The sequence below is a fragment of the Nestor notabilis genome, unplaced genomic scaffold (assembly GCF_000696875.1).
Source record: "Nestor notabilis isolate BGI_N333 unplaced genomic scaffold, ASM69687v1 scaffold1352, whole genome shotgun sequence".
Lineage (NCBI taxonomy): Eukaryota > Metazoa > Chordata > Aves > Psittaciformes > Psittacidae > Nestor > Nestor notabilis.
Window position 1 is genome coordinate 1,059 of NW_009918547.1, and position 20,630 is coordinate 21,688.

A 20,630-nucleotide genomic window follows, 5' to 3' on the forward strand; every position below is an offset into this window, starting at 1 on the left:
CATGCTTGGCATGCACAAGAGAGAGAGAAATATACTTGACAGACCACAGAGTTATTTGTGTTTGTCTACAGAAATTTACACGCCATATTTGAAATCATTCTAGCTCCCATGTATTTGTTTGGTCGTTAAAATCTTTCATGTTATTTGAAATTCAGTGCTTGTAGTTTATCTGTAATCCTTGGCAGGTACAGTAGTTCAGTGGTATACAATTTTTAACCCAAATGATGTTTTGGAACAATGACAACTGAAAAACGTTTTCTTTTTTCTTTCCTCCTTCTTTAGATTCTTTATCTTTGTTCAGGAGCCTAAGGTTGCTTGCTGATCACAAGAAGATGTTTCTCTGGCTCTTTCTGGTTCTGTCATCTCCAGTTTCTTCTACAGCTGCAGATGCTGATATATCTGTGGAAATTTGCAATGTTTGCTCCTGTGTGTCAGTTGAGAATGTACTCTATGTCAACTGTGAGAAGGTTGCAGTCTACAGACCAAATCAGCTTAAACCACCATGGTCTAATTTTTACCACCTCAACTTTCAAAACAACCTGCTAATTATTCTATATCCAAATACTTTTCTTAATTTTACATACGCAGTGTCCTTGCAACTGGGTAATAATAAGTTACAGAACATTGAGGGAGGGGCCTTTATGGGTCTTAGTGCATTAAAACAGTTGCACTTGAACAACAATGAATTAAAGATACTCCGAGCTGACACTTTCCTTGGCATAGAGAACTTGGAGTATCTCCAAGCTGACTACAATTTAATCAAGTTTATTGAACGGGGAGCCTTCAATAAGCTTCACAAGCTGAAAGTCCTGATTCTTAATGACAATCTGATTTCATTCCTTCCTGATAATATTTTTCGATTTGCTTCTCTAACTCATCTGGATATACGAGGGAATCGAATACAGAAGCTTCCATACATTGGAGTTCTGGAACACATTGGCCGAATTGTTGAATTGCAGCTGGAGGACAACCCCTGGAATTGTACTTGTGATTTGTTGCCTTTGAAAGCGTGGCTGGAGAACATGCCCTATAACATCTACATTGGAGAAGCTATCTGCGAAACACCCAGTGACTTGTATGGAAGGCTGCTGAAAGAAACCAACAAGCAAGAGTTGTGCTCCATGGGGACAGGGAGTGATTTTGATGTGCGCATTCTGCCTCCCTCACAGATGGAGCCTGGTTACAGCACACCTAATGGCCACACCACTCAAACATCAGTCCACAGATTAGTCACAAAGCCGCCAAAGACTACAAATCCTTCAAAGATCTCGGGGATAGTAGCAGGCAAAGCACTGTCTAATCGCAGTCTCAGTCAAATTGTATCTTTCCAGACTAGGGTGCCTCCTTTAACTCCCTGTCCAGTCCCCTGTGTTTGCAAAACACATCCTTCAGACTTGGGATTAAGTGTAAATTGCCAAGAAAGAAATATAGAGTCAATGGCTGAACTCATACCAAAACCTTTAAATGCCAAGAAACTGCATGTAAATGGCAATTATATTAAGGATGTGGACACTACAGATTTTATTGAGTTTGAGGGGCTGGATTTGCTACATTTAGGCAGCAATCGGATTTCACTGATCAAAGGAGAAGTTTTCCGCAACCTTACAAATCTACGGAGATTGTATCTCAATGGCAATCAGATAGAGCGTCTGAGTCCAGAAATGTTTGCTGGCCTCCACAACTTGCAATATCTGTATTTGGAATACAATGTTATCAAAGAAATCCTAGCAGGCACCTTTGACTTAATGCCAAATTTGCAGTTGCTCTACCTGAACAACAATCTTCTACGAAGCTTGCCAGCGTACATATTTGCTGGTGCACCCCTTGCTAGACTGAATCTGAGGAACAATCATTTCATGTATTTACCTGTAAGTGGCGTTCTTGATCAGCTAAAATCTCTTACACAGATTGATTTGGAAGGTAACCCATGGGACTGCACTTGTGATTTAGTTGCTTTAAAACTGTGGCTTGAAAAGCTAAATGACGGTATTGTGGTGAAGGAATTGAAATGTGAAACACCTGTACAGTTTGCAAACATTGAACTTAAGTCTCTGAAAAATGAGATCCTCTGTCCTAAACTTTTAAACAAGCCATCTGCTCTGTTCACTAGTCCAATGCCCGCTGTTACTTTTACAACACCACTGGGACCAGTTCGGAGCCCTCCTGGTGGCCCAGTTCCATTGTCCATCCTAATCTTAAGCATATTAGTTGTGCTTATTTTAACAGTGTTTGTTGCTTTTTGTCTTCTTGTTTTTGTGCTTCGGCGCAACAAAAAACCAACTGTAAAGCATGAAGGGATTGGAAATCAAGAATGCAGTTCTATGCAACTGCAGCTAAGAAAGCACGATCACAAGTCAAACAAAAAGGATGGACTAGGTGCAGAAGCCTTCATTCCTCAGACAATTGAGCAGATGAGCAAAAGTCATACCTGTGGCTTAAAAGAGTCTGAAACGGGCTTCACATTTGCTGACCCACCAGGGCAAAAAGTCATTCTGAGAAATATTAATGACAAGGAGAAAGATTTATTGCATGCGGATACCAGAAAAAGACTTAGCACAATCGATGAACTGGATGAGTTATTCCCTGGGAGGGATTCCAATGTTTTTATTCAAAATTTTCTTGAAAGTAAAAAAGAATACAACAGCATAGGGGTCAGTGGCTTTGAAATACGTTATCCAGAGAAACTGCAAGACAAAAAAACCAAGAAATCTCTAATAGGTGGTAATCATAGTAAAATTGTAGTAGAACAAAGAAAAAGTGAATATTTTGAACTAAAAGCTAAGCTTCAAGGATCACCTGACTACCTACAAGTCCTTGAAGAGCAAACAGCTTTGAATAAAATATAGGTCATACAATCTTATCGCCTACAGAGGACATTTATTTAATGATGAAAGTGCCTTTTGTTGACTTTTAACTTCCAAATACTATGTTATATTGATAGGCATAGAGGCAGGTGTATCCAAGGGTGTCTTGATTAACTGTAGCTGCATATGAATTGTCAAGTAGAAGAGAATTTCCTTAATAGATTTTACTACATAAAACTCATGCCCCACGGAATCCTGTAAGGATACTGCAAACTCTATGGCCAAAGGGATGCTTTATACACGTTACACTGAATTTAACCTCAAGAGGCATATATGTTTTGTACCTTAAATGCAAAACCATCGTCTCCTTGTGATTTGTTAGAACAAACACAAGAAACCTGGTACTGGTATTTGTACCTCAGCTGGGTCCTTCATCCTGCACGTGGATTTAAGTTGGTGGAACTGGAGTAATCCCTTGATTTGTGGTGTTGTAATGGCACTGTTTAAAGAATATCTGGAAAGTAACAAGCATGCAAAGAGAGAACATTTGATAGTATGTGTAAATTGGTTACATTTATGGCCTGCATCTTGAAACCACTGGAATTAAAATGTTAAATTGTGCAAATATTTGTTTAAAATATACCATGCATTACATACCTATGAAATGAATTTGATCACTTGAAGCATACATGTCTATACAAAAGAATTAAAAAGAAAAAAAGAAAGAAATAGTTAAGCCTGACTTCTGCAGTATTTGTGGCATCTGAAGAAAATATTTGATGTTTATGCAGAATCTGTTGTAAGACTCATTTCCAATTAAACCTGGAGTTCCTTCTCAGTTACATGAAAAACTTGCAACCCCAACAGGTTGTCCAAAATTGTCAAAGTGCTTACTGTGTGAGCGTAGCAGAAATTATTTTTGTAATATAATTCATATTTATGAAATACTTTGTATACTAAATAGGAAAAATATGTACTCCTTAATATGTATTTAATATGCCTGACTTGTTTTCCTGATCACAATGCATTAAGCATTCAGTATAAATAAAACCAGAACAATATACCAAACAGAAACTGGAGATGTAATGTATAGAATTATCCAGAATTAAGTGATCAGATATAATGATAATAAAATTGTTCTGTACTATTCTTGTGAAACTAGCATATTATCTTATTTCAGATTTGTTACCAATGGTGCATTTTAAAATAGATTCATTAGTTTTTTAGTATTGTGTCTCAGGCAGTTATTTGCCATCACTTGTCTTGCTTTTCAGGGTTCTACAGCTTAATCTAAATAGTTTTCACTACAAGTATTATCAGGAATTCATGGTAAGGGTAATATTTTAATTGTATATGCATAAGTTTTATGTTCTTACCTGTCTGGCTGCTGTCAGTCAGGAAAAAAACCTGATCACACAGTGAACAATATGGGAAATCATATCTTTTTAAAACCACAGTGTAAAGTGGATATAGTGGTCTCAGTTCAGAGTATTGTGTAGCTTGTATCTAAAGAGTAAAAACTTGCCCTTGTGAAAGCTGAATATGAATAGCTAGGGATAAATAGCAGTCAGGAGAATGGAAAATCTCCACTGTATCTCACTGGTAGATGGTACCTTAAGATGAGAATGGAGATACATTGGTAAAGCATCATATGGCAAATCTATACTATAAGATTAACAAAAGCTTTTGACTTGAAAAGGACATTTTTTTTTTCCATTTATTTCAGTGAGCTTTGGATAAGCCCCTCTCTCTCCTTTGCTTCCAGAACCTTCTCCCCTGCGCCTTTTAAAATCAATACATAAAAATCCATTACGATTAGTAGGATATAAACATGAATGCTTTTCATTAATTTGAAACAAGCAAATATTACAGCAAGACCCAATAATGATATTGGGGAAAAGGCTGTGTCAGCTATTTCCATTATAAACCTCTAATTTCAGGGCTTTATGACACTGCTGTGAAATTTTTATTCTGGAATGACACTTGGCAAACAGGCTGCAGTATATTTTTAGCAAAGTTTACAAAAAACCACTGCTTCTTTATTTAAGAGAAAGCAAAACAAAACATCATTTTTCTATTTTCAGACATTTGTTTATGCTCTTGTAACTTAGGAAGAGGATTGTTTTATTATTTTTCTTCGTACTACAGTGGAGTATGTACAATGTCATACATGACTTCAGATAATAAAATTATAACAGATAAATTAATGACTGAGTTTTTTTCAAGAAGCTGCTGCTATCAATGCACAGTAAGTGACTTCAGGATGTCATAGGGATTTTCAGGACATGGACACTATGTACATATGCATTTCTAGCATAAGAAGTTCTTGGTTGAGCAATCATGCAATACATATCAAAGGCTTGAATAACTACATTTGAGCTTACTGTGTTAAGAGTCTGTGAATTAAGGAGTGTTAAAGATGCACTGACGTGATAGACTACAATGGCTCCATCAGTAGGTTAAGAATTATGGGTTACTGTGCCTACTCTACACAGTGCTGCTTGGCTTTGAGGATGTGTCCAGGTTCACTGGGATTTGCCTTGCATAAGGCTTCCGACACACTTCAGTGCACTGTCAGAGATGTCCCATACCCTTCTCTGGAGAGCCATGTGTTAAAAATATTAGCAAATAAGCTAGTACTTGTAAGTGATGTTAAAACTGATGTGCTTATGACTCATGTTGCTCTGAGCTAAAAGATCAATGATAAATGATCATACCTTCCTCAGCTAAAAAAAAAAAAAATTAGGTGTTTGGTTGGTTTGTGGTGTTTTGTTTCAGGTTTATTTGTTTGTTTGTTTGTTTTGTGGTGACGTCTTTTAGTCACTGACCAAAGGAGGAAGATCTGAACTGTTATGCTGTACCATTACACTGCATCAGATTCTCCTGCACATTGAGGTCCCAATCCAGTAAAGCATTTGAACTGAAGCTAAATCATGTGCAGAGGTACTATTCATTAACTAATAAACAATATGCCCACAACTGGGGCTTAGGTAGAGTTTTTCATTGACTTCAAAAAAAGCCAGCTCAGAGATGTATATAATACGTAGAGAATGGTGACTTTTGGGATTATGCAGTTAAGTGTAGGTTCTCCAGCATCAATAAAGGTTGTACAATCTGGACTTTCCTGTGTAAGTTTTTCCTAAGCGGTTTACATATATGATGGAATATGTAGGCATAATAGTGTGAGTGAAGAATGCAGAAGTTGGCAAAACGCTCTATTTCTGTGAAATTGTTACTTTGAAAGACAACCTTAATATTAGTTTATTTCCTCCATCTTTTGAAGCAGTGTATGTGTCTGCACAGCAGTTTTATTGTAATGTCCATTCAAATCTATAGTCAGTCTATCTGAGAAGGTGACTCTTCAGATGTGGCTTAACAGGTCTGTCCATTACGTTGGTTTGAGTGGCCACGCTTGTAAAATGGCTGTTAAGACCCATAGACTAAATCAATGAAGGTGTTAACATAATCTGTTGTCTTCATTGTATTATAAAGAAGTTTCCATTTTTAAATAAAATCAATAAAGTGTAATCGTTTCCCTGAAAAAGAAAAAATTCGTGCAATTTTGTCAGAAAGCAACTACCATGGTGCAAGAACACAAGACCATTAAACAATTTACATTTTGCATTTAGTGTTCAAGATTGACAATAATATAAAAAATCTAGTATAAAAATCTTACATAAAATGATTTTTTTTAAAGCTGTAATGACAATATAAATTATAAAAGACATGGCCTTGTGAATAATATTAACAGATGTTTCAGAATCAACGAAACACATCTAGAACTTGATGATGGTATGATATCTATAATATCTTTTGCATGATTTGTACGTCGATATTGTGTGATATGAACACAGTGAGATTTTTTTTTCTTTTTTGGTTGCATCCAAAGAATCAGGAAGGAAATATAACAAGAATGTATTTATAATCACCCTATTTTGAAATAAACTAAAGAAAACAAAAGGTATTGGTTTTACCCTGCTTCAATCATTACTATTCTAGGTTAGTTTATGATTAAGGTAGTTATAACATTCAGTACAATGTAAAACACAGAAAACCATTGTTTATGAATTTTGTTTGCCTTCAGCAACATCAAAATACTAGCCAGCATTGACTTAAAAAGGTGTATGCAATGTTAATAAAATGGTTTGGTACTATTGTGTTTCTGAAACTAGACTTTGTTAAGTGCCTGTAATGCTCTCTTTTGGGTCATTTCTATGTGGATGAAAGAGAATCTGTAAAATTTTAAAGAGTAATGTTTTCCAATCACCTTAACAATTTCTTTTGTAAGCGTTTTTACCATCTTCTGTTGTCTAAAAAATATTCTTTGCCTCTGCTATACAAATACTCCCTCCAAAGGCAGTGAAATTTTTTTGCATTAGTAACATAAGCAGAGTATAGTTTTTAGTTGGATTCTGAGATCTTCAACACTGAAGTTTTAAGAGGAACAGTAACGTAATGCTAGGGGCATTTGTTTTGATTTGGCTTCCTTCGTATTAATCATTTTGAGTAAGACAATTTTTCAGAGGAAAGAAAAGTTAGTTTATCCTTAGCAAAAATAAAAATACCAATCTATGTATCATTTCAGTTGGTTAGGGTAGTTTTATAAATGAATGTTGAAAAGACATCTTTAGGTAATTTTAACTTCCAGATTTAGATTTTGTAGTAAAAACGTTTTACAAAGTATCTTAAAAATCTTCATGGGAGGGGAGAAAAGCAGGAACAGAATTAACATCTAGATTAAACATTCCCTGTTGTGGAGGATTTAACACACATTATAGTGGTGGTGAATGAGAATTAGAATGTGATATGGACTAGAAAATCAGGACTTGATACGGATTCTTTTTACCACCAGTTGCAGTGTAACTTCAGAAGCAAACCTACAGCATTAATTGAAAAAGGCCTATGTATACATTCCATAGAATTTCTTTCTATAGAAAAACCTCAGAATCAAGCATAAGTATTCATGTTTTGAAAACAATATGCATGCTCTGATTTCCTGAATGTAGAGGAACTTGACAGTTTTATGTTATGTTATTTTCATTATTTATTCTTTAATTGCAATTCATTCATCCTTACGTACTCTGATTGTTGCTGTGTTAAAAAATAAAAATAGGAATATTAATGCTCAGGGACAAACTCATCTCAGAAATTTACCAGTGTAAATCTAGACTATCTCAGCAAACTTCAGTGGAATCAAATCAGCCTTACCTTAGTGAACACAAAAGCAGAAATCTACCGTATTAGGTGAGGTGCTGATCTACCTGTCACTGAAATAAAAAATAAGGAATTTTTTATTTGAAATAAAATACAATCTTGTGGTTTGCCGCATTGTTTTGTGTGGTAAAGCTGTTTCTAGTTTGAAATAACTGTAAGGTAGAACATAGAGTAGGTGCAGTCCTGTGTTCATTTGATGTCAGTGGAACTCCGCAAGGATTCAAGAACTGTCACATCCTGTAGATGTACTGTGGATACAAAACTATTTAAATTTGCTGGTTTAATACATAGAATTGACATATACATCACAAAATAAAAACACTGTCTTAACAATACGATTTATTTTCTCCCTGTAATGGAACAAACTTACCATGTTCTTCTTTCTCATTAAGTAGGGACTTTACTGCAAGTATCTTTATTTTATTGTTAGTTACATTCATGTTCATTAGTAGTACTTGAGATTATTTATTTATTTATTTATTGTCTGAAAGCAGTTTATTTTGGGAAGTCTGTTAGTTTTAAAATACTGGTCACTAGTAACAAACTGATGCTGTATTATGTTGATTTTCATTCTCTTGCTGTGAATTTTTGTAGTTGACACTAAATAATTTCTTAAAAGCACGAATAACAATCAGATAAGAAAAAGAGACCTGGCTGGTACTAAATTTTAAATGTTTTTGTATGTGTGTATGTGGAGGTTTAAAGTACTGTAAATCAACTCTGATGGGTATACAAGTGTTACATCATTGTCCCTTTGGTCCCTACATCATGGTCTTCGTTTAACTCGAAAACAGAAGGTGACGTCTATATGGTTTAACAGCCATTTTGCCTACGTACAGTAACAAAGAAGTCTTCTTCAGTTTCCCTCATCTACAAGCATTTCATGTCTTGATTTAATGTAATTTCCTAGAAATGTGTGTACTATGACCTTCCAGGCCATCCTTCTACTTCATGCTGTCACTTCATCTTCAGTGTGCCCAGTCCCTTGCAGCTGAATGTTTCTCTAGACCTTGATTAATAGCAGTTTCCAAAGAGGTGAAGTAGGATTTGTCAATTTGCTGAAAGCCTGTACAGTATAAAAGGTAGATTGAAGGAGACTGTCCTGGATGGTGTCTGAGCCATGTCAGGTGGTATATGATCCGAAACAGAGAGGAGTAGGAAGTGTTTTAAGTTTCTGTTGGGAAGATTCATGCTGGGCTTTCGAAGCAGGACAATGATGGCTTTCCATGACACTAAGGTGTACAGTGCAAAGTAAATGCAATTCAGTCAATTCAGTCTTGACAATCTTGTGGGCTAAATCCTGCAGACATTTGCACCCACTTACATAAGCTAGGTTTTGGTGTCACTATTCACTGAAAAGACTTGGGTCAATTATTTAGGTTAAACCAGATGTGATACATATTTCTTAATGAGACTTTTAACTGAGATGTGGATACATTTGTGTGTACATTGGGTGCTGTTTGTGGGTGGTTAATCCGTACCAAATGTTTGTTGAGCAGTTCGTTGAGAGTCTCTTTGTGAGATATAGTAATGCTCACATCTGAATATGAGGTGCTGCACAGTAAGTACCTCTCAATGAGCAGAGTCACAAAGGGCAAAGCGTTTTGACAGATTTTGAGCTCTTCACTTCAAGAAACTACAGAAAACAATGTACTATACAGCAGATTTCATTGCTCTATGGCAGGATTTCATAGACTCTGTGAGTCCGTCTCAACAGGGTGTTCTTCTTGTCGACATACTGCAAATAAGACTCCAAGTCACCAGTCTGGTATATGTACAGTCTGTTTGCTTATACCCAAAAATAGTTTTGTGGAGACGGGTGGGAGAAGAACTTTTTTTTTGTAATTTGAATTTTTCAGGATTAAAAAAGAAAAATACGGATATTTGAAAGAATGATCACATTGTTGGGTAATATGTGTACTTACAAAGTATTTTACCAACAGAGAATACAAGCAGTTGGGTTTATATTTTTAGCATGCAGCTTTTCAACTTATTCCATTCTTGGGTTAGAATATGCCTTGGGAGGCATGTGCAGCTTAGGGCACAATTTAGCTGCAAAGATACATCCTAAATGTCTTGCTGCCTTTTGTGTAGTAGAAATTAAATGCAAGGTTTTGAATGTTCCCTGTCTGTCTGCTTTAATGGAAATTAAATCAGTTAGTGTTCTTCAGGACCAGCCTTTAAGCTGCTGTTGAGGTGTGTCTGCAATTTGATCAAGTTAGTAACAAGAGTACAAACGTCATACAAGGGATAATGTCTTTCGATGGGGTTAACACTGAAATAATTGGGGTTCTTACAGTTTGGTTCTTCAATATTGGCATGGTTGCACTGCTTTATCCTCATGAAGATCTTTACTTTTGGGATCAGTTCAATAAATGGGTAGTTTTACAGATGTGAGCAGGAGATTCTGACCAAATGTCCATCAAAAAACATTGCTTTGAATTCTCATGGTTTTATAAGATGTAAATAAAGAACAGAAACATCATGGATAACCTATATTTAAGATTTATTTTTGTTCGATGAAAATGACTTTTGCCTTAACTGAGAAAAATGTTCAGAAAGTACTTTGAGAGAATTAGGATACTGCCAACAAATAAGGTCCCTATTCTGTAATCCTTTCTCAAGAATATAAGCTATGGAAGCGCTAAGAGGTTTTACCTTTTAAGTAGCGTCCCCTGGAATTTGGAGTTTCACTGTAGCTGTTGGAGTGATGCCATGAACACGATTTTATGATTTTGTTGCAATAGTCACACAGTAACTAGCAGAAGTAATGGTCAGCAAGAACAACAGTGTGACACATTCTTTCTGTGTAGCTTTGTTAAGTAATTTATACCACTTCAGCATATGACAGCAATGATAGCAAGGATTACATATTGTAAAGTGTGTTGGAAAGGATTCCCTTACATTTGTAATGTGCTTTCAAAGTGAAAGTAATATGCAAATGATGAGTATTATCAGCATACAATCCATTTCAAAAAGGGAAATACCATTGTACTGTATATAGCACTCTATTGTTCAGACTGAGAAATATCACTGAAAGTGAGTAAGCTGGGTTTTCCTGTCTGCAGATTTTTCTCCTTCAACCATTAAATAGAGCTGTTTTCTCTACGCAGAACAATACAGCTCTGAGCCATATACAAGAAAATATATATGCCTAAAAAAGACAAGCAAAGATGTTCCCTCCAGAGAGAACAGCTGCATTATAATAATAAAATTACTCACACTTTTCAATAACATTGTCACCTCTGACAACTTTTGCTTATGCTGGCAAGTTGCGGGACTGAGATGTAGAACTGGAGTCCGTTCCTAGTTTCTTTCTCCACACAAGTATTCCCTTTGACATTGCACATGCATGAGGTCAGTTTGCCTAGTGTCTCTGTGCCATATGGGGTTGAGCTAGCAACATGTATTCATACCTACTTATGCACGTATTTGCCATGGGCCTCACAAGTAAGATGTCCCTGGAGACAACAGAAGCATAGCAGTGACCTTTACTAAAGGTCCTATACCTTCTGGACCAGACCACTGTGGCATGGCCCAGAATGTCCATGGCTTGGGCCAAGGAACAAGGTTGTAGCAGGGCTTGGTAGCATCCTTGGTTTGACATTGCAGGGAAGCAAATAAATGGGAGCAGAACAGCACAACAGCTCTGTAGAATGTAAGACTCTTTCTTTGACTGTCTGCTACTTCAATATATGGGCTAGTCTGTTTTGCAACAGGAAAAGCAAGACTGGAAGAGCTTGCCTGACCAAATGTGTTGTCCTGCACTGCACAGCTAGACCAGATCCTCTGTCAAATTTGTGGAGACGTATGTTTCTTCCTGTCTGTAAACAGCGTACAGTGAAACTTGCATTAACAATTTTCAATGATTCTATAATACACTACCCATAATGCATGGTCACATGCAAAATTGTCATCTCCATATGGTATTGTTAAGTGTCACTGGCACTAGATGGGAACAACCATTTTTGACCTCAAAGCCTATCATAGTGGCCAGGCTCATATTGCTTTGCCTGATAATTACATATACAATCATTTGCTTATTTTCTGAATCATGATGTATTTCTCATTAACAAAGAGAGAAGGCTTTCACCTTTTTTTCCTCATTCTTCTGTACAGTGGAAATTCCTTTCATCCATTTCCAACCCACAAAGAACAATGAAAAATCCTACAGGAAAACTCCATTTTATGTAATGCACTGAAGATGGCACTGTAGTAACAACTTCACACTGTGAATGATAAGGTATGCTTGTGTTTGTTGCTGGGAATTTATGAATTTTTTTATTTATTTAGCTCAGCTAATATAAAGCCAAAGGTCAGTTTAATGCAGCACCACCCAACACTGCCATTGTAATTTAGGCTGGATGCTCCCATCATTTGGATTTAGCTGGAAGGAGATTCTAACTCAACCCAAACTACGAGAAATAGTTTATAGCTGATCTTTGTAAAAAGTTTGGGAGTTTTCTGTTTGTTTTGTGTGTGTGTGTGTGTGTGTGTGTATGTGTGTGTTTGTGTGTTAAAAAAGCCCAAGGAATGTGACAAAAAATACCCTGTATGTTAAGGATATCACTTTTCCATGCCTGCAACCTCTTGCAGGCCATATTAAGGCACATTAATACCACAGCATATCTCTGAACATTAATAAACCCCAGGGCAGGGCTTCATGGTATTAGTTGCATTGTACAAACCTTCCAAAATTCATTTTCCTGCAGAGATTGGAGGCTTTTATTCATGTGAAACAGGAGTTTCAAGTTACAAACAAACACACACAAAAAGAATACCAGCGATAGATGAGAATCACAATTAGATTAATGATAATTTTTAGTAAGAATAGTGAAAACCAAATTTAAACTGTCAGTTACATAAATCTGAAATTATGCTTTTATCCATTTCTTAACCCACTCCTTTTAAGCCTTTCATTCATAACCATGTGGGAGTTTTGGTTTGTTTTGAAGTATGTGAATAATTGGGCCCCTGTGCAGCAATTACTTCTCACAGCTACTCCCATCATACACACCTGAACTATTTTTGAGGGGATTAAAAATGAGAACCTCGCATCCTATTTAGGGTTTCCCTTGGCCTTGAGAAGTCAGTGAGCTATTTGTGTGAACTGCCACCACGGGGCTTTTTTTCAGGTGTTGAGAAGAAAACGCAGGATTTAAAAGCCCACCGATTTCTATGAGAGACATCAGCTGCCCTAAAGGGCCTAATACTCTCTGTCAGTAAGCCGAACTGGGTTTTTCAAAGCTTCTGGAATGTGTACTTATAGGCGAGGCTGCAGAAAGAGAAGTACTTAAGCTGTTTGAGAGAGCCTCAGCTTTTCTCTCTGTTAGGGATGATGCAAAGCCAGTTGGGTATTTCATAGATGTAGCCCTCTGCAAAAGGCCCAGGTGTCACTTCCAGTTAAAGGCTCTGACCCCATAGCCACTGAGCATCCTTTCTGTGGGCTGTTCAATCCAGCCAGCGTGCCTGTTCTTTCTCCCAGCAGGGATTTCTTCAAAAGCAGCAGCCTCAGCCCCGGTGTGCTGGGCAGGAGGGAAAACAGCATTTTGATTCACTTGGCACAGGCTCTGCTGATCAGTTAATGAGCGGTGTTAACCTTCTCAGGCTGTCTTCCCTTGTGTTCCTCAGTGGGAAGGATGACAGTCACAGGAGGCATGGGGAGAGGTGTTGCATGAGAGGTTTGTAGTGGGGACGTAAGGAAGTAGACACAGAAAAGCTTGCTTGGGAAACTGGATCTGGCTGCATTGCACATACACGCTAGAGAAGAAACCAGTGTGGGGACCATTCTCAGGCTCTGGGCAAAAGCTGACCTGCTAAACCCCAGCTGTGTAGCATCATTCATAGGTGCAGGGCCCATGTGTTGCTGAGACCTAGTAACAAGTGCTTTTTGGGCTAGGGTTTGGGGTCTCCCTTCCCCACTCAAAATAGGCATTTTTGAAGTCCTTTGTGAGCAGCTCTTCAAAGATATGGGAGGTAAGTAAATAAATACGTTTAGAGCCTTGATTTTGGGATAAATCTGGTAGAAGCTCTTTACTTACCCCAGTAGGGTGCTCCTCTCTGCACACAGCTGCCTGAGATCTGTAACCTTCCCTCCTCCACTGGTTAAAAACTCCTTACAAAAGCTCTGCAGTTCCCTCTGCAGAGGAGGATGCTTGTTTTGCTCTCATGTGAATGAAGCTAGGAGTTAATGGTTTCTATTTGTGCCACCGCAAACTCCAGCTACAGTAAGACTGCATGTGGGTGGTGGAGACAGACGCAAGAAAGCCAAGAAGCTCGTGGTAAGGTAAGAGAATATTTGAGAGATGCTGAAGGAGGAACAGAAACAACTTTGGTTTGAAGGTCTAGAGCTGAAATTTTCACTTAGAGGTGATTTTAGGGCTATGGGATTGCTTAGAGGCCTGTGAGGCACTTAGCAAGCAAATTAATAAGTTAGGTGGGAACAGGCTGAGCTGCTATAAAAATAAACACTCTAACGTATATGGTCTTGTAAACTTTTAGAGATCTCTGTGATGCATCGGCCATTAATATTTAATTTATCACTTATTAAATATTTCATTTTGTATAGTTCTTTAATGGAAAGGTGATGGATTGTGTTGTCTGCAAGAACCTGTGTATAAAGATCTGGAAGATCTCTCTGTCTTTTGAAAAATAATTCTATTTATATCCAGTTTGCAGGAGGTAAAATGCATTATGAAGAGATTAGTCATGTGAAAATATGTTGTCTCATTTTAGTTTAGAAAAAGGAAGGAGTAAACACCAGCAGGCAATATTTGCATTGCAGAGGGAGAGTTGTTAATGAACCTGTACTGAAACTGCCACCTGGATCTTTACTACTCCCACCATCACACGGAAGATGCGCTGTTTGCTTTTACCTCCCATTATGGGGAAGTTATGTGAGGAGCTGAGATATTAGCACAGGCCTTAGTTGCAAGAAAGTCATAGAAGCTATGTGGTGTCCTTGTGTTTGTCTCACAACAACCACCGATGAGCGGTACAGTTAAGCCTCTGCACCTTTGGGAATTAAGTCTTTCACCTCTATGCCTCCTTGGGACTTGTGCCACTCTAATATCTGGAGGGTGAAACAGTCCCAGACACGAGCCAGTAGAGCTGAAACACTTTCAAAAAGCAATATTGTACAATCATTCTGGGTTGGTTTGTTTGGGGATTTGGTTGATTTTTTTTTTTTTTGTTTTGGTTTGGTTTTTTGGGGGTTTTTTGGTTGGGTTTTTGGTTGTGGTTCCCCCCCCCCAAAATGGTGTGTGAAAGCTCCATGCTACAGTCTCTCTCCTGTTTTGTGGTCGCACATGCCCATTGTCTTCACCCCCGATGTCTCATACCACATGCATGAATCTTGGCATATCTTGAAAGCAGTCTCCTTCTCAGTTCTCAAGTCTCTGACAGTGCAACAGACCATGAAGACCCTCTTCTAGTAGTTCTTGCTCTTAATCCAGTAAAGCACTTTCTTAGGTCTTTAATAGCAGGCTTAAGGTTAAGCATTTGTTTAAGCACTTTGCTAAACTGTGTTTTGCTGAATCCCTGCCAAATGAAAACAGATGGGCTACTTTACCCTGATGCTCTTCTGTGAGCCTTCAGGAGAGCTGTAAGAGCAATAATCTTGTCAAAAGGTGTACTCCAAAGCAAGCGAGGGGCAGAGCTAAGCAATTCTAGGCCACAAGACAGCTCTGAATTCCCTGGGAAGCTGTAGATTTGGGGATCATGCTTGCCCTCCTTGTCTCTCCTCTTCAAGGGAAGATCAAGACTCCTCTCTGCAAGGAGTGTAACCCTTATAGTCATTCCTAGTGTTCACTCAAGTACTTAGAAGGAAGAGAGCCAAGAAACAGCAGTCTTCTGCCATTTATTACCAAGAAAGAGCTGTAGCTGGGTTGTATGCAGTGAGCCAGGGCTCTTCTTTCTGCCTTATCATCCAGTCTCTGCTGTAGGATGTTTGAAACGTCATATTCTGATGGCATTTCTGATGAGCCAGAGAGGACACAGACTGTTGATGGATCTTTAAAGCTGTTCCCTTCTACTACAGAGCAGCCAGTTGTCCTGGGTTCAGCTACAGCAGTCCTTTTTTCTCCTCCTTAGTAGCTGGTGCAGAGCTGTGTTTTTGACTTTCAGTCTGGGAACAATGCTGATAACACCGATGTTTTTAGTTGTTGCTCAGTAATGTTTACTCTGACCAAGGACTTTCTCAGTCTCATGCTCTGCCAGAGAGGAGGGGAAGCCGGGAGGAAGCAGAGACAGGACACCTGACCCAAACTGGCCAAAGGGGTATTCCATAGCACAGCACGTCATGCCCAGTATAGAAACTGGGGGGAGTTACCCGGAAGGCCCAGATCGCTGCTCGGGTCGGGCTGGGTATCGGTCGGCGGGTGGTGAGCGGTTGTGTCCTCTCCCCTTGTTATTCCTCTTATCATTATTATTGGTAGCAGTAGTGGTTTGTATTATACCTTAGTTACTGGAGAGCCGTTATCTCAACTCGTGGGAGTTACATTCCTTCGATTCTCCTCCCCATCCCTCCGGGAGCGGGGGGAGGAAGGAAAAGGGGGGGAGTGAGCGAGCGACTGTGTGGTTCCAAGTTGCCGGCTGGGCTTAAACCACGACACCAGTATAATTTGCCATGCTGTGGGATTGAAAGATTTTGAAGACGATATTAACGCTTTGGAATTTGGTACAAAATGTTGACTACTGTCTATCACTCAAGAAACAGTGTGATAAGTTTAAAGCTTTGCAATATGTCACATATTTTTAAAAAGTATTAAATACTGGTTTATACCACACATTAATGAAATGAATTATTGGCCTAGGAACAAAGATTTGTGGAGCTGGGTTGTTTTTTTTTTTAAGTAAATGTTATTCACAAATGCTGCTAATGCTGACATTCATGTTCAAATGCCCTGACTATAGTATAAGGTCTCAGAAGGTTATGTGGCTAAATGTAATATGGTCCTAAGGAAAAACAAGTGAGTGTGGAATTAAAAGCTTTAACGTAATTCAAGAGTAGTCTGAATCAATACTACATTGGCAATATTTATTGTTCCAATATTTTATTTAAGGGTCTTTTTGTATGTGTATGGTTTGGTTTCAGTAACTGATAATCCTCTTGCTATCCACAGGGAGTCCAGCTTGTTACCAAAATATGGCTGTTTATAATAGTTTTAATGCCAAATGAAAAAGTATGTGGAAGAAAGGAAGGGTCGAATTGGGACTTTAAAACTTCTTTCTCGTGAATTATTTATACTATTTATTCTGCAAGATCAAATGCTGGGGTGGGGCTTTTTTGTTTTTTTTCGTTGTGGGTTGTTTTTGGTTTTTTTGGAACCAAACTGACAGGGAGTGTGCAAGAGATTTTGGAGGTTGGATATGAGCAATGAATCTTTGCTAGGGAAGGAAAAACAATCAAGCCATCTTCAAATCTTAAACACAAAGTTTGCTTAAGAAATATCAAAGATCAGTGGTATGGGACTCTAAAATGCAAACCCAAATCTGTCATTTCATTTTTACAGCAAGGTGTTGTCACGCTCTTCTTTGATCCAAGACTAAGCAGCAATTTTGCAAAATAGGGTGGCAGAACACAGATCACCTTCATTTTTAGCACACTCTAGCCCGGAATGAGCCACTGCGTGCATTAGCCTTTGTAAAATAGTGAATTTTGGTCTCCTTCACAGCACTTTAGGTAATTAATGCTGGTATGTAAATGAAGAAGTAATCTGGTTCAATACAGTGATAAGCAAAAGGTGTATATGGAATGCCAGTCTCCCTTTCCTTAATTTTTTGTAACCACTTAGAAGACACCAGTGGACATCTTTCTAAATGTCAGTGGATGTGTATTGGGGAATGGAAGGGTGGCAACACCAGGGACAAAAAATCACTTTTTGTCAGTTTGTGGAGTTTGGGCAGTGTTGAGTTTGACTTCTCAGGAAAGCCTGATCTGAAATGTCCAGCAGAAGGCACAGAAAATGTCCAGGAAAGAGCTTATTGTGCTGAGTTTGTGCAGACCTTTCAGCGGAAGGGAAGAGCAACATCTGTGTTATCTCACAGAACCAGGTGCTGGGGGCTCTGACCTGTTTCTCTCTGTGTGCTTTGCAGATGCCAATGCGAACATAAGCACTCACTTTGAAGCACATCCTGCACCATTTGCTGGAACTGGTGTGAGGATTAAAATCATCAAGGCTGATGTGCTTGATCTTTACCAACATCAATAGTAAGTCTGCCTGTATCTTATGACTTGTAGGACACTCAGCCTCTGCTGGACAAAGAGCTGAGGATATTCCCAGCCTTGCCTTCACTGTGGGGGTGGAGAAGGTAGGCTCAGCCCTCACTAGCATGGAGCATAAAGACCCTCTGGTACCATCTCCTCCATCTGCTGGAGTCAGCAGAGCTCCACTGACCTGAGTAGCCTTAGGATGACTTATGACCAAAGGAGCTAGGATCCACAGTGTCACTGTTCATGGAAGTGCCATGTGGTGGAAAAACAAGTATCCTTTTTTCCAGTGGATGCCACGGAAAGAGGATGTGAACTTAGAAAATACCTTATACTACCTAAAGCCTGTTCCTCTCTCCTTTTCTTGCTTACTCTGCATATAAAGAGCGACCAACTGTGGTTGTACCAGCTGCCTAATTTATTCAGATTTGTAATTTAATGACATCTCCTTGTAGACTGTGGTAGACCCTGGTTCAGACCCATGGTATTTGCTGCTATAGCAGCTCTCACTGACATAAAAACTAGCAAACAGCAGGATGTCATTCAAGAAGTCTTTATATCTATGTAACCACGGATACCTAAATGATGCATAAGACCAGTGTTTACAAAGTTTAGTGCATTGTCTCCAGAAATGAGGAGCACAGATTGTGAGTTCTCCCCAGGAAATATGTACAGAAGAAAAGTAAAAATGATGCTTTTCTACTTTTATGAAACAGAACATACTACGGAGCACTACTTTCAGCTTTTGTGACTATAGTAGATGTTGATGGTTGTGGATTTGTTGCTTGGCCATAGTAGACTTTGATGGCTGAATTTCATATTTGAGGGTGGGGGTGGGGGGACAACACATTGCTGACATAGAATTTTGTCTTCATAGAAGCTGTTGCATGTGGTAATGAGTTCATTTGTAAGTGCAAATAATAAACTCTCCCAGAAGAAAAAAATAATTTTAAACCAAAAAGGAATATGTACATAGCATACCTTTGATTTGTGTTATATTTTATCTCCTTATGCCTGTTATGCTTTAGCACAATTCCCTCCATAAGGCAGTTAGCTGCGGGTCTCTTTTATTTAACACTAGTTTGTTGAGATTTTCTTTTTTTTTCTTCTCAGACAAAATGACTGGTTCTAGGCTCAGTCACTGACATTTGTTTCTTTCTGTAGTACTTCAGAGTACAATGTACTGTTGCCTCAATTTCTACTTCCCAGGTTAATGTCATCTTCCTTCCTTCATTTTAACCAATCAGTTTCAAGACAGATTTAGAAAGGGTGCCCAGCTACCCTGGCTGGCTACAGAATGCCTCAGCAGAAAGTAAAGATACATGAACAAAAACCCCCAGACCTTTTAGGAAAAGGTCAGACAAAGCAACAGACCCTTTCATTCTTTTGGTCCTTTCCCAGAGAGTCATCAGTATCATCATGACCTGTTTAGGTAGGTTGGTTGGTTGGGTTTTTTTTTCCCTAGATCTGGAAAAACATGGTATGGGAGCAGGGAAAGGATAAAAAAATATGTATCTCAGGTGGGGGGTGGAAAGGGAATGTTCCACAAACTACACTAAACATTAAGAAGTTTTGCTTTGCAATAAGCTTTAAATAATTTTTAAGTACTTATTACTAAGCCACTGGGAAAAGTCTTATTTTTCATTGCTGAAAACCAAGTAATCTGTTTCAGGTTGATATGTATGCAAAAGCCTATGGGGAAAATCTTAATTAAATTGAGGATTTCCACATCTTTCCAGAGTTTTAAGAAAAAAAACAAATAACAAAAACAGTCTAGAAGATTCTAACAACACTTCAGTATGTTACTGATTTCAGAAAGCACAGATGACAATTTCCTCACCTAGCAAAATCCAGTAGGTAAGGTCAGCAGAGGCATCTACAGTGGACTCTCTAACACTGAGGACTTGAGGTCTATTCTTGTGTTTATGGCATATTCCTTATTTGTTTATTCATCTTCACAACTTCATATCCTATGATTTCCTCTGTATTTAATGTAATGTGGAAAAGCATATCAGCTAGCAGACACAGAAGTCAATTGCTTCAAGACATTTGATCAAAGCTGAAACTGTAGTAGCTGGAGGCCAGTAGCTGCAGGAGACAGTTCTTGCCCTGTTCCAATCCTGGGCACGCTATTTGACAGTCTGCTTAATGTATACATAAGTAGACTGGTCTGAGAAGGAGGCAAAAGATGAGGGATTGTTGGACAGTTGCTCTTGATGAAAAGCATGATGTTATCTTTAAAATATATATATATTTAAACTAAAGCACCAGGAGACAAAAATTCCCCCTTTTCCTCCAGAACCCAGCCACAGGCTTGATTCAGAGCTCTAGATAGATGGAGAAGAAAGCTTTTTCTTAGCTAAATCAGCTTTTTAAAAAGTCCCTCTTTATGCTGGACATAA

General features: G+C 38.4%; 1 protein-coding gene across 1 annotated transcript; it reads left to right on the plus strand.

Annotated features, from left to right (window-relative positions):
• Positions 1-260: 260 nt before the first annotated feature.
• Positions 261-3,832, plus strand: SLITRK4 (SLIT and NTRK-like family, member 4). Its single transcript, XM_010009752.1, has one exon. It carries the CDS (start codon positions 333-335, stop codon positions 2,844-2,846), a length of 2,514 nt encoding a protein of 837 aa, XP_010008054.1. The 5' UTR covers positions 261-332; the 3' UTR covers positions 2,847-3,832.
• The last annotated feature ends 16,798 nt before the right edge of the window (positions 3,833-20,630 follow it).

Excerpts from the sequence above, each read along its gene's own strand:
- SLITRK4 (XM_010009752.1), top strand. The coding sequence starts at position 333 with ATGTTTCTCTGGCTCTTTCTGGTTCTGTCATCTCCAGTTTCTTCTACA.